The sequence below is a fragment of the Erinaceus europaeus genome, chromosome 3, assembly GCF_950295315.1.
Source record: "Erinaceus europaeus chromosome 3, mEriEur2.1, whole genome shotgun sequence".
Taxonomy (NCBI): Eukaryota; Metazoa; Chordata; class Mammalia; order Eulipotyphla; family Erinaceidae; genus Erinaceus; species Erinaceus europaeus.
In genome coordinates, this window is record NC_080164.1 from 73,366,232 (window position 1) to 73,382,699 (window position 16,468).

Below are 16,468 nucleotides of genomic sequence, written 5' to 3' on the forward strand. Positions count from 1 at the left end.
ATATTCCCTTAAGGTTTCAAAGTATATGTATCAGTTCTGAGTATATATTCCCTTAAGGTTTCAAATTGGTAACCGGATTGGATCTTAACAATTTGGGGCAGCATGGAATGTTCCTACTCATGACCACAGAATGTGAGCTCAGATCTAGAGGGATGCAGAGGTCACACAGGCTCCTAAGCTAATTATGGGCCCCAGATCACATCAGATTGATGGGGTTTACAGTTAACAGTATTCATTTATTTGGGCTTAAATTGTTAGTACATTTCTAATGATTTTTTCTTTATCACCTATAATCTTAGACCAGAAACAACTGGTTGTGTCACCATATAAGGTACACAGCTATATGTAAATAGCATTAAATGACATAAATCATGGTGGGATCTTGTATGACACAGCAAATCTTAACAATGGGATTTTCTTTTTTTTAATTTTTATTAATTTATAAAAAGGAAACATTGACAAAACCATAGGATAAGAGGGGTACAACTCCACACAATTCCCATCACCAGATCTCCGTATCCCACCCCCTCCCAATAGCTTTCCTGTTCTTTAACCCTCTGGGAGTTAAAGAATCCTAAGGTCATTGTGGGATGCAGAAGGTGGGAGGTCTGGCTTCTGTAACTGCTTCCCCACTGAACCTGGGCATTGACAGGTCGATCCATACTCTCAGAACAATGGTATTTTCAAAGTCAACCACATTTCCAAATAACCAGATAATAATAACTACTTATTGCCTTCTTAAACTCTAAGACAGCAGGATCCTTCCCCATTATCTATAAAATCCATATTTCTCCCAATCTTGGAACCTTTGGGGTGGGGCTCATTTTCCAGCATGTTGCTCTCGATCCATACCAATTGATACGAATCCACTGATCCCAACTTAATCAACACAGTCAGTACCATCTCAACATGTTTCACTTGGACTGTGTCCAGAGATGCCAGGCGTGGGATGCCATTCCTTCAGCTCCAATACTCTGGTGAGACCTTTCCTAGCTCATACTACTCCTTAATTCCATTTCAGGTCATGCACATTAAGACAAAGCCTTAGCACCTAGATATAGACCAGGACCCAGGAGATAGAACACATGTGCACATGAATCCATGAATTAAGGGAAAATATATATCTTAAAACAAAAGTGCACAACAGTTTGCAGTGACTCAATAAGCACAGCAAGCAAGTAGAAAGACCTAAAAAAGACACCATAAAGTACTTAATCAAATAATTTCTATTTAGACCTAGATACCCTCCTCACCTACTTCCTATTTCACTTCCTTCAATCACTATAAGGCTAACCTTGTTGGACAAAGTAAAGACAACAAAAGCTGGATAAGGGCAAGAGACTGACAAAATTTAATGATGATTCTTCCCAGGGCCCTAGTCAGGGAACCCTGGGATTCCCTCATAGACATGTTGGACCTAGATCTCTAACAGATCCTTCTCTTCACTGTCACTGGTCATCTCCATCAGGATCAACATAGTGGACCCTCTTGTGGGCCTCTACAGGACCTTGCCCTCGATGTGGGTAAACATTGGTAGGGACTGCCCCATTCTCCAAAGGGAGGTTGGGCCAACATATATTCCGTTTTAAGGTTTAATATTAACAAAAAAAATCACAGAAGCTCCTGAAACTGGCAACTAGGTCATTCACCAGAGGAGAATGCTCACAGCATGAATATGAAATGTTAGTTGTAGAAATCTAGAAATCAGTTGATATCTGAGAAATGTATCTCCATAAAGCTGACCAAGTCAATTTTTAATGGACTGAGGCCTCTGACTATCAAGATCCTATTACTGGTTCCTTGTGTTGTTTTTAATGAAAAATTCCAAATTGATTCAAGTATGAGGAAGCACTTTCTGCCCTTGGATCTATTGTTAATTAGTGTATTTTGCATTACCTGTATGATCTTTCTGGAACATATATATAACCTAGAAAAACACAAAGTCTTACTAATGACAAAGTTAAAACTTTAAATTTCTGAGACACTTCGTGACACAATCATTATTTATAAATAATTATTTTGGAGGTGGGGGAGTAAAGAGAAATAGCACAGCTCTACCTGTTGATGGAACTTCCAAGTTCCTCCCATGTTGCTTCTATGTGGTGCTCGAGTTGGAACCCAAGTCCTCACACATGGTGAGGTAAATGCTCTACTGGACAAGCTAGCTCCTAACTCTCACAATAACCTCCAAAAAAAAAAAAAAAGCAGTATCTATACTAAATATACCATCCTATTATCTGTGCTATACATTTTACAGGGATATGCACTTAAATATAATGAACTTGGCCATAAGGAATACTTCTTAGTCTTTTATAGTACCCTAGAAACTTTAAAATTAGTACTCTTGAATCTCTAAAGGCAGTATAAGAAATATCTTTGTTCAAAATAGTCTTTTAGCAATCTATGATTATATATATGGTCAAATGTTTGCTTTGTTCTGTTATTTATTTGGAGAGGGACATAGGAGTTAAAATTTGGGTTTTTTGCTTCAGAGTTTTCTGAAAGAAAACACATCATCACACACAAACATTTCTCTTGACAGTTTGGAGTCGAGGTATTATGTGTGATATGTGTTCTTCTAAACAGATTGTTCAGATGTATATACATATGTGTGTACCGGGATGTTCCTTGCATTTCTTGCTGTCAATACCAACATGAAGATACTGGTATTTTGACTTCAACAAACTGAAAAGAATCATAAATCCAGCTTGTGCTTGATTTCAACTAGTTACTAAGGAATCGCTCAGTAAAATGGTCTCAAACATATAAATACTGTAAAACTGCAATGAATTAAGGAATTGCTGACTCTAACAAGGGAACAGGGAAGAACTATAAATCTAGATACCAAGAACTGAGCAAAATAAGTCTCTTCACTTTTACAATATCTATAAAGTAAAATGATATAAAAATTATACAAGTAACTACAGTACATCAAAAGTGCATACAGAACTGAGAAAAAAAAATTTTTTGTTGTTGTTAAATTTGCCACATTTCCCAGTTTAATACTTCTAAGGAAAAAAGAACTTAAGGCAGAAGATTAACACATTGCTCCTGTTCAGAACTTAAGAGAAAAAATAATGAATACCAATCAGTTTTGCTGGTTTAAACCTAATTGCCTTAAAGCCAGTTACTTTGTAACCTAATACACCTATCCTATTTCTGAAAGTTCAAAGAAGAAAATTAAAATACACAGAGAGCCAGAAGCTTCATCAACACAGCTAGACTGATGTTTGCTTGTAGTTTTTGGTGTCCAAGACCTTTGTTCCACACATTGCACAGATGCCTAAAATGAAGGAAAACATGAACAATCAAATCATAATGCCAACTAATCATGCTAGACAGGTCACACTCATGATTTTGTTAATTCAAGTCATGGTTGGAACTTAAAGCATAATCAAACAGCCCTCAGGAAGAAGAGCAAAAGAAAAATATGTACTTTTTTTGCCTCTGAGGTTATCGCTGGGGCTCGGTGCTGGCACTACAAATCCATCGCTCCTGGAGGCCTTTTTCTTGCTTTTTCTTTTTTTTTTTTTTTAACTGGCTAGTACAGAGACAAATTGAGAGACAAGGGGAAGATAGAAAGGAAGAGGGATAGATACTTGCAGACCTGCTTCAACGCTTGTAAAGCAACCCCCCCTGCATGTGTGGGGGGGGGGGGACAAAGGCTCCAACTGGGATTCTTGTGCAGGTTCTTGCACTTTGTACTATGTGTGCTTAACTCAGTGCACTACTGCCCCCTCCTCCGAAACATGTACTTTTAATGATGATCAAATTCTACATTTTCATTATGAGAATTTATAAAAGGTTACATTTAAATCATTACCAAATGAAGTAGATTTGAGTATTAAAATGGCATTACACTTACCCTTTTTGTAGGCACAGCCCTGGCAGTAATGAGAGCCTGGTTGGTGTACAGAACTTTTACAAATTCTGCATGTGGAAAATTTATTCTTCCCATATGGATCAAATCTAGATTTTTTTTTTTTTTAAAGGAAAGAAACATGTATAGTATAGTAGGAACATTCAAAATAGCTTCACTTAGCAACTAACAGGATTAATGCATGCTCTCTATTCCCTCTTTAAACTTCACAACTGAAAGCACTCTTTTAGCTGGTTCTTGTCTAAAATGTCCATGTACTCTGTCCCTTCCATGTAAATTGTATGTTTATAAGTAGTCAATTGCACTTAATCCCAAACCTGTTTCAGTGGTACCTGCCAGTACATTTGTGTAATATAACTGTATGGTCTAGAGGGTTGGAGAGATAGTTTAATGTGCTAGAGCCAGGACGACTTGGATGCCTGGGGCTTAGGGGCCCAAGTTCATTTCCCAGCACCACATGCCAGAGCTGTGGTCTCTCTCACAAAGGTAAGCAAATCTTAAAAGAGATTGGTTTTATTTATTTTTATTATTTTTAACCAGAGCACTGCTAAACTCCAATTTATGGTGGTGCTAGAGACTGAATTCAGGACCCTTTGACGCCTCAGGCATGAAAGTCTTTTTGCATAATCACTATGCTATCATCACCCTGGAAAAAAAGAAAGGAAGGAGACAGAGAAGACAGATCATGCAAGGACTACTCTGCCAACTATTGTGTTCCCCTAGTGCTGTCTATGATGCTTCCATTTGGTGCTGGGCTCACAGTCAGGGCTTTGTGCAAGATCAGGTATGCACTCTACCTGGTGAACTATCTCCCAGTCCACTTACCTTGCTTTTTTTGAAGTTAATACTTTGTTTTCATTCAGTTTTCTTCCACCACTTTCTATATTGAAAAATACATATTTTAATGAGTAATTTCTATATATTTGATATACAATATACATCTAATTTTCAACAACCAACAGACTTGTATATATCAAAGTACTCGAAAATCACTGTGCTATATTGTTGCTAACCCACTCATTTTGCAATTTCTGGCCTACCAGATTAGAAAAGTTGAGTTGTAATTCAAATAACTAATTTTGGGGTGATTTAATATTTCTTAATGTTTAATAGATAAAATACTTTCTTTTTTTAATATTTATTTTATTTATTCCCTTTTGTTGCCCTTGTTTTATTGCTGTAGTTATTATTGTTGTCGTCGTTATTGGATAGGACAGAGAGAGAAATGGAGAGAGGAGGGGAAGACAGACACCTGCAGACCTGCTTCACCGCTTGTGAAGCGACTCCCCTGCAAGTGGGGAGCTGGGGGCTCGAACCAGGACCCTTACTCCGGGTCCTTGAGCTTTGTGCCCCCTGCGCTTAACCCACTGCTCTACCGCCCGCCTCCCATTCTTTCTTTCTTTTTTTTTTATTATTATCTTTATTTATATATTGGGTAGAGACAGCCAAAATTCGAGAGGGAAGGGTAGGATAGAGAGGAAGAGAGAGAGAGAGAGACACCTGCAGTACTACTTCACCACTGGTGAAGCTTTCCCCTTGCAGCTGGGAGTGGAGACTTGAACTTGGGTTCTTGTGCATTGTAACATGCACTCAACCAGGTGCGCCACCACCCGAACCTAAGATAAAATACTTTGTACACTAACACATCTTCATTTTACAAATAAATAATGTAAAAGCTAAAACATTATCCAAAGGCACTATCCAATTCAATTTCTATTTTCTGAAAAGGAAAAATTACCTGTGGTATTCCTTGCACCATCTTTCCATGTATCTGGTGTGATAACAGTGCCGAGTTTTTTTTCACCTGTTTAAACAATATAGTAAAAACAGTCATTAAATGAGCCTTTTTATGTTGGGGTCATGGAAGTGAACTGAAATTTAAGATTATCAACTAATAACTGATGCTCGATAAAATTTGTACAGTAAGAACATGGCTTACGGTAGGCTTCCACTGTACATGTATATTTTAAACAAACCTGATAAACCTAAACAAACTAAGTCTACTCATTACCTAAATGGCACTAAGCATCTGTGACATATAAGTCACTATACGAAGTGCAAAGAAAAATGAATTTGATGAAAGCTGTAGATTTCAAGGAGCTCACAGTAGGAGATAAGTTCTCTAGGTTTGACAGGTGACCCTTAGAAGTCATGTACACAAGATAAAGCTACAAGGACAGGATAAAACTTTCACTACTCCCATTTTGCTTTTTCAAGTCTTTAGTCTTCATCAGATTCTCAAATAACTCAGAGAAAAGGCAGAGGTTAACGATACAGAAGCCCGGGATGCAAAACGTTATCAGGCTACATGGTTACTGGGGTGCGGCAAGAACAATCTAAGGGCAGGATAGGAGAGGAGTCCAGAATCAGAAATGTGACCCAAGAAAATACAAGAAAGAGCAACGCTCCCGGGGAGCTCCCACCAGATTCTCCTAGACTCTTTATCCAGCAGCAGCATCCCCAAAACTTACATTTCTCGCACACCATCTTTTCCCCGACGGCTGTCTTAGCTGGAGAAGCAGCAACACCAGTCGGGAAAATATCAACACTATAGCGCGTCGTAGATCTCCCCTTCCGGGTTGCGACACTGCACTTCCGGCTCCCTGAGCTGTGCTCCGCCTATCCTACACCTGGAAAGCCGCGGGAGGAATAAATGCGAGCCGGAAGGTGGGGCTGCTTCTTTAGCTCGCCTCACCGCCGCTGTGATTGGCTATGCGACTTCGAGGCCCCGCCTCCACACGCCCGCGCCTGCGCGACGGTCTGGGCGGCGAGTCGCACCTTCTTCTGGCGTTTGCCCTTCTTCCGTAGCCAGTCAACAGCGTCAGGTTGAGCCTGATGTAAAGTTTCGGAGCTAGCAACCCTCCCTTCCCTCCGGCGGGCTGGAGCGTTTGGTAAGTGCAGCAGTCCTTCGCTGCACACTCGACCCGGGGCAAGCCAGCCATCCTCGCCTACCGCTCTAGGGGTCGCACTCTTCTGTACCACCGGTTCTCCTATGCCCGTCGGCCGCTCGACCGCCATCCTTCCGGCGTGACCCAAAGGCGGCCTTGAAGTACCAGCCTTTGCGGGGGATGCAGCCTTCTGTGTATCCCTCCGCTCCTCCTCCTGTTCTCCGCGTCTGTGCTCTTTGAATATGCCTCTCAACTTTCCCCTCGCTGCTCACACTCGACAGACTGGAACTCGGGCAAGTCTCGCCTTCGTTTGGGGGGGGGAGGGGCTGCAGACGAGCGTCGCGGGGCAGCCGCTTCTGGGAGCCTCTGCTTTGCCTCAGCTGCTCAGAGCGCAGGTGCAGGTGCACCAGCACCTGGCCGGCTTGGGCGTCTGGGTGCTCACCTGGGCCTGTGAGAGCTGGCTCCTCGGGAAAGGCAAACTTAGCACTCACTCGCGCTTTCCTTCAGTCCTTCAGCAAACATTTGGATTTGGTACTATTACCGCTGGCTGTATTAAATCCAGATCTGCTCATGTCCCAAGAGGTGTCCTGAGAGAATGAATCTCGAATTCTGGATCCTTTACCAGGCCCCTCAAGTTGTAGAGTATACATCTCGTGAGAAACATTTGCTATCTCCTAAGTGGCCATTCATTCATTCTCTTCTCGGCCTCTGTCTATTTACCTTTGTAACACGGAGGCTAGGATTAGAAATAAATGACTTTAGTACTTGGGAGCTTGAGACCTTGTACTTGTACTTGTTCAACTTGTCTTAGCCTGTCTCCTTATCAGTAAAGTATTTGCCTTTGAAAATCATAAGTTAAATCATAAGTTAAATGAGTTTACCCAGATAGTGCAGGAGCTTTGCCATGTGCACGGCCCAGGTTCAGCACATTGAAGGAAGTTTTGGTGCTGTGGTGCCTCTGTCTCTATACTTAAAATAATAATTAAATGAGAGCTATTAAGAAAAGACTCAGGTTCCTTCTTTTATGAGCTTCAGCGCCCTGGGGCGTATGTATACAAAATACTTTTTTTCCTGGAATAATCAGTGGAACATTGGGTATACTAACCTTAAATGGTACTTATTTAACCACAGTCGTTGCTGTGTATAGGATGATAGGTAACTTGTATATTTAAAAAATATATATCTTAGAGAGAAAGTAAAAATTGCCCTTTCCCTTTCCATCCATGTTCCTTCTGCTTTTGACTGGAAGGTAGCACCTATAACAGACGTTGCCATGTGTTAAGATAGCATCCCTTTGTTTGGTTGGATGCTTATTTGCATTCACTCGGTTGTATTAGACACCACTTAAGTATATATCCTTACTTGGTGCCACTTGGCATTTGCTAGAAGATGTTAACTATTTTGGTGTTAGATATGAAATGGTGGTGGTGGGGAGACCCAACAAAAATGCAATGTAGTCAGAGTGTTTCATGGGGCTTCTAGAATACATAAGTTATATATCCAACAGGGTAAGATCATTAATCCATGCAGTTTGTTTTTACCTGTGATAGGATAGTGGGGGTGGGAGGGGTGGGAAGGAGAAGTAGGGTTATGGCTCTCCCGGTTGAATGCACAAGGACTAGGGTTCTAACCCCAGGCCCCACCTTCAGTGAATAAGCTTCACATGTGGTGAAGCAGTATCTTTCTCTTTCCCTCCTCCTTGCCCTACCCCCCCTGCAACTTCTCTCTGTCCTATCAAATATAAGAAAAATAAAATATATATTAAAGAAAGAAATTAGAGGAAGATGTATTGGTCTTAGTACATTACCCTTTTTGCAGAAGTAAATTTGTGCTCTTTTAGGTTCAGAGAGCTGTTTGTACCTGGTTAGCCTATATGTGCACTCATACATTTGTGTATTCTGTTTCTTGAGACTAATTTCTACCTATAAAATTAGACTTTGCAAATTATTTTTAGATGTTGGTACATTGAGGATGATGGGGGGAAAGTCATTGCATATATTCTTTTCTAATTTGTTTTTCATTAGATAGCCACTCAAGAAAACACCATGAAAGATACTGACATCAAGAGACTACTGTATACGCATCTTTTATGCATATTTTCAATTATCTTAAGCATCTTCATTCCATCTTTATTCTTGGAGAACTTCTCAGTATTGGAAACACACTTGACATGGTTGTGCATCTGTTCTGTTTTTGTGACTGCCATCAATCTAATTTTATATTTAGTAGTGAAACCAAATACACCTTCTAAACGAAGCTCATTATCATACAAGGTAAGGCTTATTTCTTGATAACTGGTTTAAGATGAAGGTAGCATTTCTTTTACTGGAAGTATAAAGTACTAGTCAAGTAGTAAAGGCTTATTTACAAGAAGTAAAGAAAATCTGATATTCATTTGCTCAAATCAGTTACCTCTTGCTGGAAGGCTGCCCACAAAGTTTAGTAGATTGTCATGCAATTAGTTAATTGTAGAGTTAAGTGAATATTACTGTGAACCTCTATAATCATGTTTTATTTCACCATTGAAGAGAAATACATGTTGCCGTAGTATCTGTGAGCCTTGTCAACATTTCTGCTTGTTTTTTTCTTTTGCATTTCAAAAATAAAATTGTATGATTTTTTTTTTTTTAGTTATTAAAATAAGCCCCTATGATAGCTCTCTGTTTCAAACTTAGCCTTCCTTGACTAAACAGTAAAATTTACAGGTATTAGAATATATTTTCAGGACACAGTATGACACACTACTTTAAATTAGTAAATTATCAGTGCTTAATACTAGATGTAAGCTCTCTTTTAGTTAAGTCACATTCACATTTAGTTAATCACATTCCCTGTGACATAAAAGTTCAGTGTTGTTTTTTAAAAATATTTAGTTATTTATTCCCTTTTGTTGCCCTTGTTGTTTTATTGTTGTAGTTATTATTGTTGTTGTCGTTGTTGGATAGAACAGAGAGAAACCTGCAGACCTGCTTCACCGCCTGTGAAGCGACTCCCCTGTAGGTGGGGAGCCGGGGCTCGAACCGGGATCCTTAAGCCAGTCCATGTACTTTGCGCCACGGGCGCTTAACCCGCTGTGCTACCGCCCTACTCCCCCAGTGTTGTTTTATAGTCAGGTTTTCTTAAGCTCCAGATCAAGGTGGTTCTGCATACAAATTTGCAGATGTGGAGGTCTTGCTTATGGATTTTTTTATGACATGAATGTGATTTGGGGGATTACTTGCTGGTGTACTTTTGGGGGGGGTACAGTTTTACTAGGAGTTAAATTCTTTTAATTTTTTAAAAAATATTTTACTTATTGGATAGAGACAGAAATCCAGAGGGAAGGGGAGATTGATAGTGTGTTTGAGAGGGGGAGAGGAAGAGGCACCAGTGAAGCTTTCCTCCACCAGGTGGGGGCTGGGGGTTTGAACCTGGATCCTTTTGCACTGTAACATGTGCACTCAGCCAGCTGGCCTTGTTAAATTCTTTTATGAAGAAAATACTGTACTCATTATTTTCTTCAAGTATTTTGTGTATGTTTACATAATAAGGGCTGGGTGGATTTTTGTAGAGTACTCTGTTATTGGTAAATGTTTCATAAATACCAGTTAACAACATAAGAGAATGTATACATACATGATAGAAACAACTATTTTCTGATTCTCATGTTGATTTGGAGGGTGAAATATAGGGACTGCTGTTTGCATTACAGGCTAGATATATTGTGAGCTGTACACCTTACTGTGCATAGGACATGTGATGACTTTAGGATACCCAAGTCCAAAAACCAAAATAAAACCATTCAGTTGTATCATGTATTATGGAATAAATTCTATTTGTAAATAAAAATCTGAGCATGTTTCTGCTCTGTGGGTGTGCTTTTATTAATTAATTAGCTAATTAATGAATATATGAGAGAGTGCATGCCAGAGGTGCTAGGGATTAAATTTAGGACTTCATGCTTAAGAGTTCAGTGCTTTAGCTGTTGTGCCACCTCTTGGGCTTCTCTTGAGTCTTTAATTCTTTTTTTCTCTCTCTTTTTTTTTTTTTTTTTGTTTAGGTAACCAGATTTTTGAAGTGCTGTATTTACTTTCTTTTATCTTGTTTCTTCTTTCATATAATTTTTGTTCTATATGGAGCACCACTAATAGAGTAAGTCTGAATTTTTTTTTTTTTTACTTAATGCAATTCTATTTCAAAACACTCATTAAACATTGTAATTCTGTTGGTTATTAGAGAAATAATGTGATTTGTTTAACTAATGGATCATGGAAGATATGGACACCATTGCCCTTCCTTAGCATTATCATTCTTTTTAAAAACAATGAAGTAGCTTAGTTCACCAAGTTCTTCTATTATCCATTTGTATATGGGGATGGGGAGTTAGAGACTATGTACACAAATACATATAACTATTATATAGATTATATACATACACATGTCTGTGTGTGTATATATATATAAATGTTTTTTTATTTATTTTCCCTTTTGTTGACCTTGTTATTTTTTATTGTTATAGTTATGATTGTTGTTGTTATTGATTGATGTCATCGTTGTTGGATAGGACAGATAGAAATGGAGAGAGGAGGGGAAGACAGAGAGGGAGAGATAAAGATAGACACCTGAAGACCTGCTTCACCACCTGTGAAAGGACTCCCCTGCAGGTGGGGAGCTGGGGGCTTGAACCGGGATCCTTCCGCTGGTCCTTGCGCTTTGCGCCACGTGGGCTTAACCTGCTTGTGCTACTGCCCAACTCCCACATGTCTATATATTTACACTATACTAATAGGTTATTTTCTGGACAGGGAAGAATAAGGTCTTTATCATGGAAAAAATAGTTCTTTTCATTTAGTTTTATTTTTTGTGATTAATAATAGGTTACAGGGCTATAGGGCATAGTTCTACCACATCCACCACCAAAAATTCTGTGCCCTTATCCTCCTAATGGTAACCACCATAGTTCGTAGTTCTCACAAAATCCTAGAGTCAGTCTCTTCTTTCTTTTCTTCTTCTCCCCCTACCCCAGGGTCCTGTATTCTCGTTCTCTAGATTCCATATATGAATGTTAGGTAGTTTCACTACCAGAAGAAAATAGTACTTTCTGTTTATGTATTTTAGATTAGAATAAATGTCTGGAGGAATGACTTTCTTTCTGCCTCTTTCTTTTTGCCACCAAGGTTTGGCAGGGAATGATTCCACCCCTCTCTTTTCTCCCTTTCATTCACTTTGTTAAAATTTTTTTAAAGAACTGTCTTTATTTATTGGCTAGGGACAGGCAGAAATCAAAAGGGAAGTGGGTAATAGGCAGAGAGACACCTAGCAACACTGCTTCATCACTCACAAAGCTTTCTCCCTACAAGTGGGGACTGGGGGCGCAAACCTGGGTCCTTGTACACTGTAGCATGTACACTCAACCAGGTGCACCACTATCTGGCCCCTCGTTTACTTTTCTAATAGAGACAGAGATTGGGGAGAGGAGAAGAGACAGACCTACAGCAGTACTTTTCTGCTCTTGAAGTTTCCCCTGTACAGCCGGGGACTAGGGGCTTGAAGCCCAGGTCCTCACACATGTTAATGTATGTACTCTTCTAGGAGCACTCCCATCTAGCTTTTAGAGCAGTGTTTTTTTTCTTTTTCTTTTTTTAAAATTTTTAAAATTATGTTTATTTATTGGATACAGACAGCCAGAAATCAAGGGAAGGGAATGATAGAGAGGCAGACAGAGAGACACCTGCAGCATTGCTTCACCGCTCACAAAGCTTTCCCCCTGCAGGTGGGGACTGGGGGCTTGAACCTGGGCCCTTGTGTATTATAACATGTGCGCCCAACCAGGTGCACCACCACCCAGCCCCTAGAGCAGTGGTTTTCAAAGTATGGTTCTGTAACCAGTAGAACAAGCATTTTGTCAAAATGTAACTTCTCCTACCCTCTATCTTTAGTATATCAAACTCTCTAAGTAGTTTTGATGAAAGGTAAAAGTTGGAGCCAGCAACATAGGTCTCCTGGATAGTGTGTTTGCTTTGCTATACCTATAACTCAGGTATGAACCTCACTGCATTGGAGGAAGATTTCATGTTGAGGTGTCTCCCTCCCTTTCTCTCTGTCCATCTCTGAAAAAATCAGCCTGGTGAAGTCTTAGTAGTTAGCGATCAGAAAAAAAAAAAAAGCTTAAAGTTGGACTGCTAGTTGTATGGAAGTTTCTAGAAACTTGTGGATAAGTGTTAATTTTCTAAAAGTGGGTTTTCTTCACTGGACAGTTTGCATATAGGTCACAGGGTACTAACACTGGTGAGCTGTATTGTTAAAACCATGCTTTTGATAGGTTATTTTTATAGCTTGCATTTTCAGAAGTAAAACCGTTTCTAGTTATCACTGTAATAACACACATTTATTTTCAAAGTAAAGTATGAGAAAATATGTTATATCAAATAACAGAAGATTTTGTATGCCTTGACTATTTTAACAAGTTTGGTTTTTCTAGGTTGGTGTTGGAAACATTTTCATTTGCAGTTATTTTGTCTACTTTTACTACTGTGCCTTGTCTGTGTTTGTTAGGACCAAACATCAAAGCATGGCTAAGAGTTTTCAGTAGAAATGGGTAAGTTTTTTTTTTAAATACTTTAGTGATGTTTGAAATACTAAATAATAATAATAATAATAATGTAATATCTTTCTATTCATGGCAACTTGCTGATAGTTCCATGAGCGTTGCTCAGTGTTGTATAGTTCTCAGAGTCTCAGAGATGCCTTTAGATAGCACTTCTTTTGGAGATCAGGGGCAGGAAAGGGTGGTGTGCATTTGGCGGAATTCAAGTGGGCAGAAATACAAGCCTCCCCCCACTTTAGATCAGCGCTGCCTATTTATTATTTTTTCCCTCTCTGGTGGAATTCTACTGGTCTAAGAGAAATCTTTCAAAACCACTATATAAGGATAATTTGACACTATAATTGAATCACTATAGGTAAAAATTGCTTCTGTAAGGCCTGGAGGTGGCCCACACAGTGGAACACACACTTTGCTATGCACAAGAACCCATGATTGAGCCCCAGCCTCCACACGAAGAAACTTTTCACGAGTGGTGGAGTAGTGCTGTGATGTCTCTTTTTCTCTCTCCCACTCTCCCTCTCTGTTTCTCAGCCTCTATCTAAAAAAAAAAAGTCTGCTTGGAGAAGTGGAATCATATAAGCACAGAGAGCAAAAAAAAATGTTTTTAATTCCATATAGTTTTTTTTAAAGAGTTTATTTATTGATGAGAAAGATAGGAGGAGAGAGAAAGAACCAGACATCACTCTGGTACATGTGCTGCCGGGGCTTGAACTTAGGACTTCACGCTTGAGAGTCCAGCACTTTTACCACTGTGCTACTTCCTGAACCACCCATACAGTTTTATAACATAAAATTGGGGCTTACAGTCTAAAAATGCTAGTGTAACTATGACTTATTTCTTGCTTTGTGATGAGATAGCAAGTGTAAGTTTTATAGAATTTTATCATAGTTAAGTTAAAAATTGAGCTCCTTGAAAAGCATTACAATAATTTGTGTAAGAAATAGTTTTGTAACTAAGAAAACTAGGTGATTTGTTGGTACCTATAATTATCTTATTATCATCCAAACCCTTGAGTGCTTATTCTGTGCTTCATGTTATATAAAGTTTGCAGTATTCCGTATGATTCTTTCCCTAACGAGCATGTTTAAAGGACTGAAAATAAGCATAAAGTAAGAGACTTAAGGTTGTGTGAATCAGTAGTCACAGTAGAAACTCAGAGAGGAAGAGAACTGCTGACGAATGGAGCTGGCGGGGTCAGGGACAGAGTCTGTGAAGGACATGCACCATTATGACGTGGTTTGATGAGACTGAGGGACAGGGAAGGATAGCTTCCTGTTCAGGAATGAGTGAGAGCATAGAACCAAAACCAACATCTCCACTGCCTGAATCACTTTTGTCTTTTGAAATGAGTACTGCCTTTTGGCCAGGAGGTGGCGTCGTGGAGTGTTGGATGTGCAGGCATGAGACCCGGAGTTCCATCCCTGGCATTGCTGGGGTGGTAATCTGATTTTTTGGGAGTCGGGCGGTAGCGCAGCAGGTTAAGCGTACGTGGCATGAAGCACAAGGACCGGCGTAAGTATTCCGGTTCGAGCCCCCGGCTCCCCACCTGCAGGGGAGTCTCTTCATAGGTGAAGCAGGTCTGTAGGTGTCTTTCTCTCCCCCTCTGTCTTCCCCTCCTCTCTCCGTTTCTCTCTGTCTTATCCAACAACAACAACCAATAACAACAACAATAATAACTACAACAACAATAAAAAACAAGGGCAACAAAAGAGAAAATAATTTTTTTTAAAAAAAGTAATATTTGTTTTCCCTTCAGAACCATCTATTATTTACAAAATCTTTAGAAGATGAAAATGTAATGATTAAAAAAAAATTTCCCCCATGTTGTTCAAAGTATCCCAGATGAAATTTTTTTTAGCACTTAAAACTTTTTAAGCTATGAAAATTGGTTGAAACCTTGATTACGGTTGATGTTTTATGTAGATTTGAATTTGATTTCTAACAGTGGCATCAGTGGTATCTTTGGGAGAGACATTGACATTGGATCCTGTAGTTGGCTCTGCCAGAATGTGTGTGTGGTCTGATAATTTCTTGTACATTTGGATATTGGGCAGCAAGCAGAAACAGATTTTTGTGGGACAGAGAAGGTTGGGGCATAACACTCCAGGACTTGACCAGTACCGCTTGAGAAAGGTAGGAACTTACTGAAAATACTAGAACAGTTTATATATGTTAGATGGTTAGTAAACATATACATATTATAGTGAGTATGTCAGTTTCCCTTGGGAGAATCCTAAAATTTACTTTTGAATAATGTAATTCAGATGAAAACTTAAGGCAGTAGCCTAATTAGGAAAAAAAGGAAGTAGATATGGGGAGGACTGTCTCTTAGGAATTATTGTGAAGTAAAGGAGATTTGTCTGAAATCTGATAAAGTCAAAGCCAGATATGGAGGGTATGACTCATACACATGAAGGGAACTGAGATAACTTAGAAAAGAGATCTTTAGAGCTGGATCCAGACATGATTCAAAGACCACACAGTTCACCTATTTAAATTATACAGTTTGGTTTTAGATGTCCTTTTTAAATAATATTTATTGATTTTATTGGATAGAGACAGACATCAAGATGGATGTTCGGAAAGATAGGGAGGAAGAGGGACAGAGACACACACTTGCATCACTCTTCACACTTGCAAAGTTTTCCCCCTGCAGGTGGGGGTCGGGGCTTGAACCTGGGTCCTTGCACATTTTAACATGTGCGCTCAACCAGGTGTGCCACCACCTGCCCCCTAGTGGGTTTGAGTATATTCACATACATACCTAATCATCACTGGTCAACTTTCAGACATTATCATCACTTCATTAAGAAGCCCCATGTCCATTAGCTGTCACCTCCTCGCCACTACCTCCACCGACAACCCCACCCCTGCTTGAGGCTAAAACACCACTAATCTGACCTCCTCCAGACATTTCATAAAAATTGAATCTCATGTGATTTTTTTTTGTGACTGGCTTCCTTTTGTACCATGTTTTCAAACTTTCTGTTATAGCACAGTTCCCTAGTACATTCCTTTTTATGGCGATATAACATTCTTTTATATGAATGTTATCAATTAAAGAGCATTTGAGTTTCCTTTGTTGTTGTTGACGACTGTCAGTACACATCTGT

General features: G+C 39.4%; 2 protein-coding genes across 8 annotated transcripts in view; one reads left to right on the forward strand and one right to left on the reverse strand.

Annotated features, from left to right (window-relative positions):
- Positions 1–414: 414 nt before the first annotated feature.
- Positions 415–6,507, reverse strand: CRIPT (CXXC repeat containing interactor of PDZ3 domain). Its single transcript, XM_007523334.3, has 5 exons — positions 6,352–6,507; positions 5,619–5,684; positions 4,706–4,760; positions 3,866–3,969; positions 415–3,283 (listed from the first exon to the last, which is right to left on the reverse strand). Exons 1-5 carry the CDS (start codon positions 6,365–6,367, stop codon positions 3,219–3,221), a joined length of 306 nt encoding a protein of 101 aa, XP_007523396.1. The 5' UTR covers positions 6,368–6,507; the 3' UTR covers positions 415–3,218.
- A 172-nt stretch (positions 6,508–6,679) lies between these two features.
- Positions 6,680–16,468, forward strand: part of PIGF (phosphatidylinositol glycan anchor biosynthesis class F) — a 36,918-nt gene continuing 27,129 nt past the window's right edge. For 2 of the 7 annotated variants that reach the window (XM_007523336.3, XM_060187538.1), the window contains exons 1-4: positions 6,680–6,771; positions 8,793–9,041; positions 10,808–10,899; positions 13,229–13,345. In XM_007523336.3, coding sequence (XP_007523398.1) covers positions 8,814–9,041; positions 10,808–10,899; positions 13,229–13,345 — 437 coding nt within the window. In that variant the 5' untranslated portion in view covers positions 6,680–6,771; positions 8,793–8,813. The other 5 variants (XM_060187537.1, XM_060187542.1, XM_060187540.1 and 2 more) reach the window with 4 other exon arrangements.

Excerpts from the sequence above, each read along its gene's own strand:
- CRIPT (XM_007523334.3), bottom strand. Across the intron at positions 4,761-5,618 it reads TGGTGCAAGGAATACCACAG|AAAGTGGTGGAAGAAAACTG; the intron begins GTAATTTTTCCT and ends TTTTCAATATAG. Across the intron at positions 3,284-3,865 it reads GGGCTGTGCCTACAAAAAGG|GCATCTGTGCAATGTGTGGA; the intron begins GTAAGTGTAATG and ends CCTTCATTTTAG.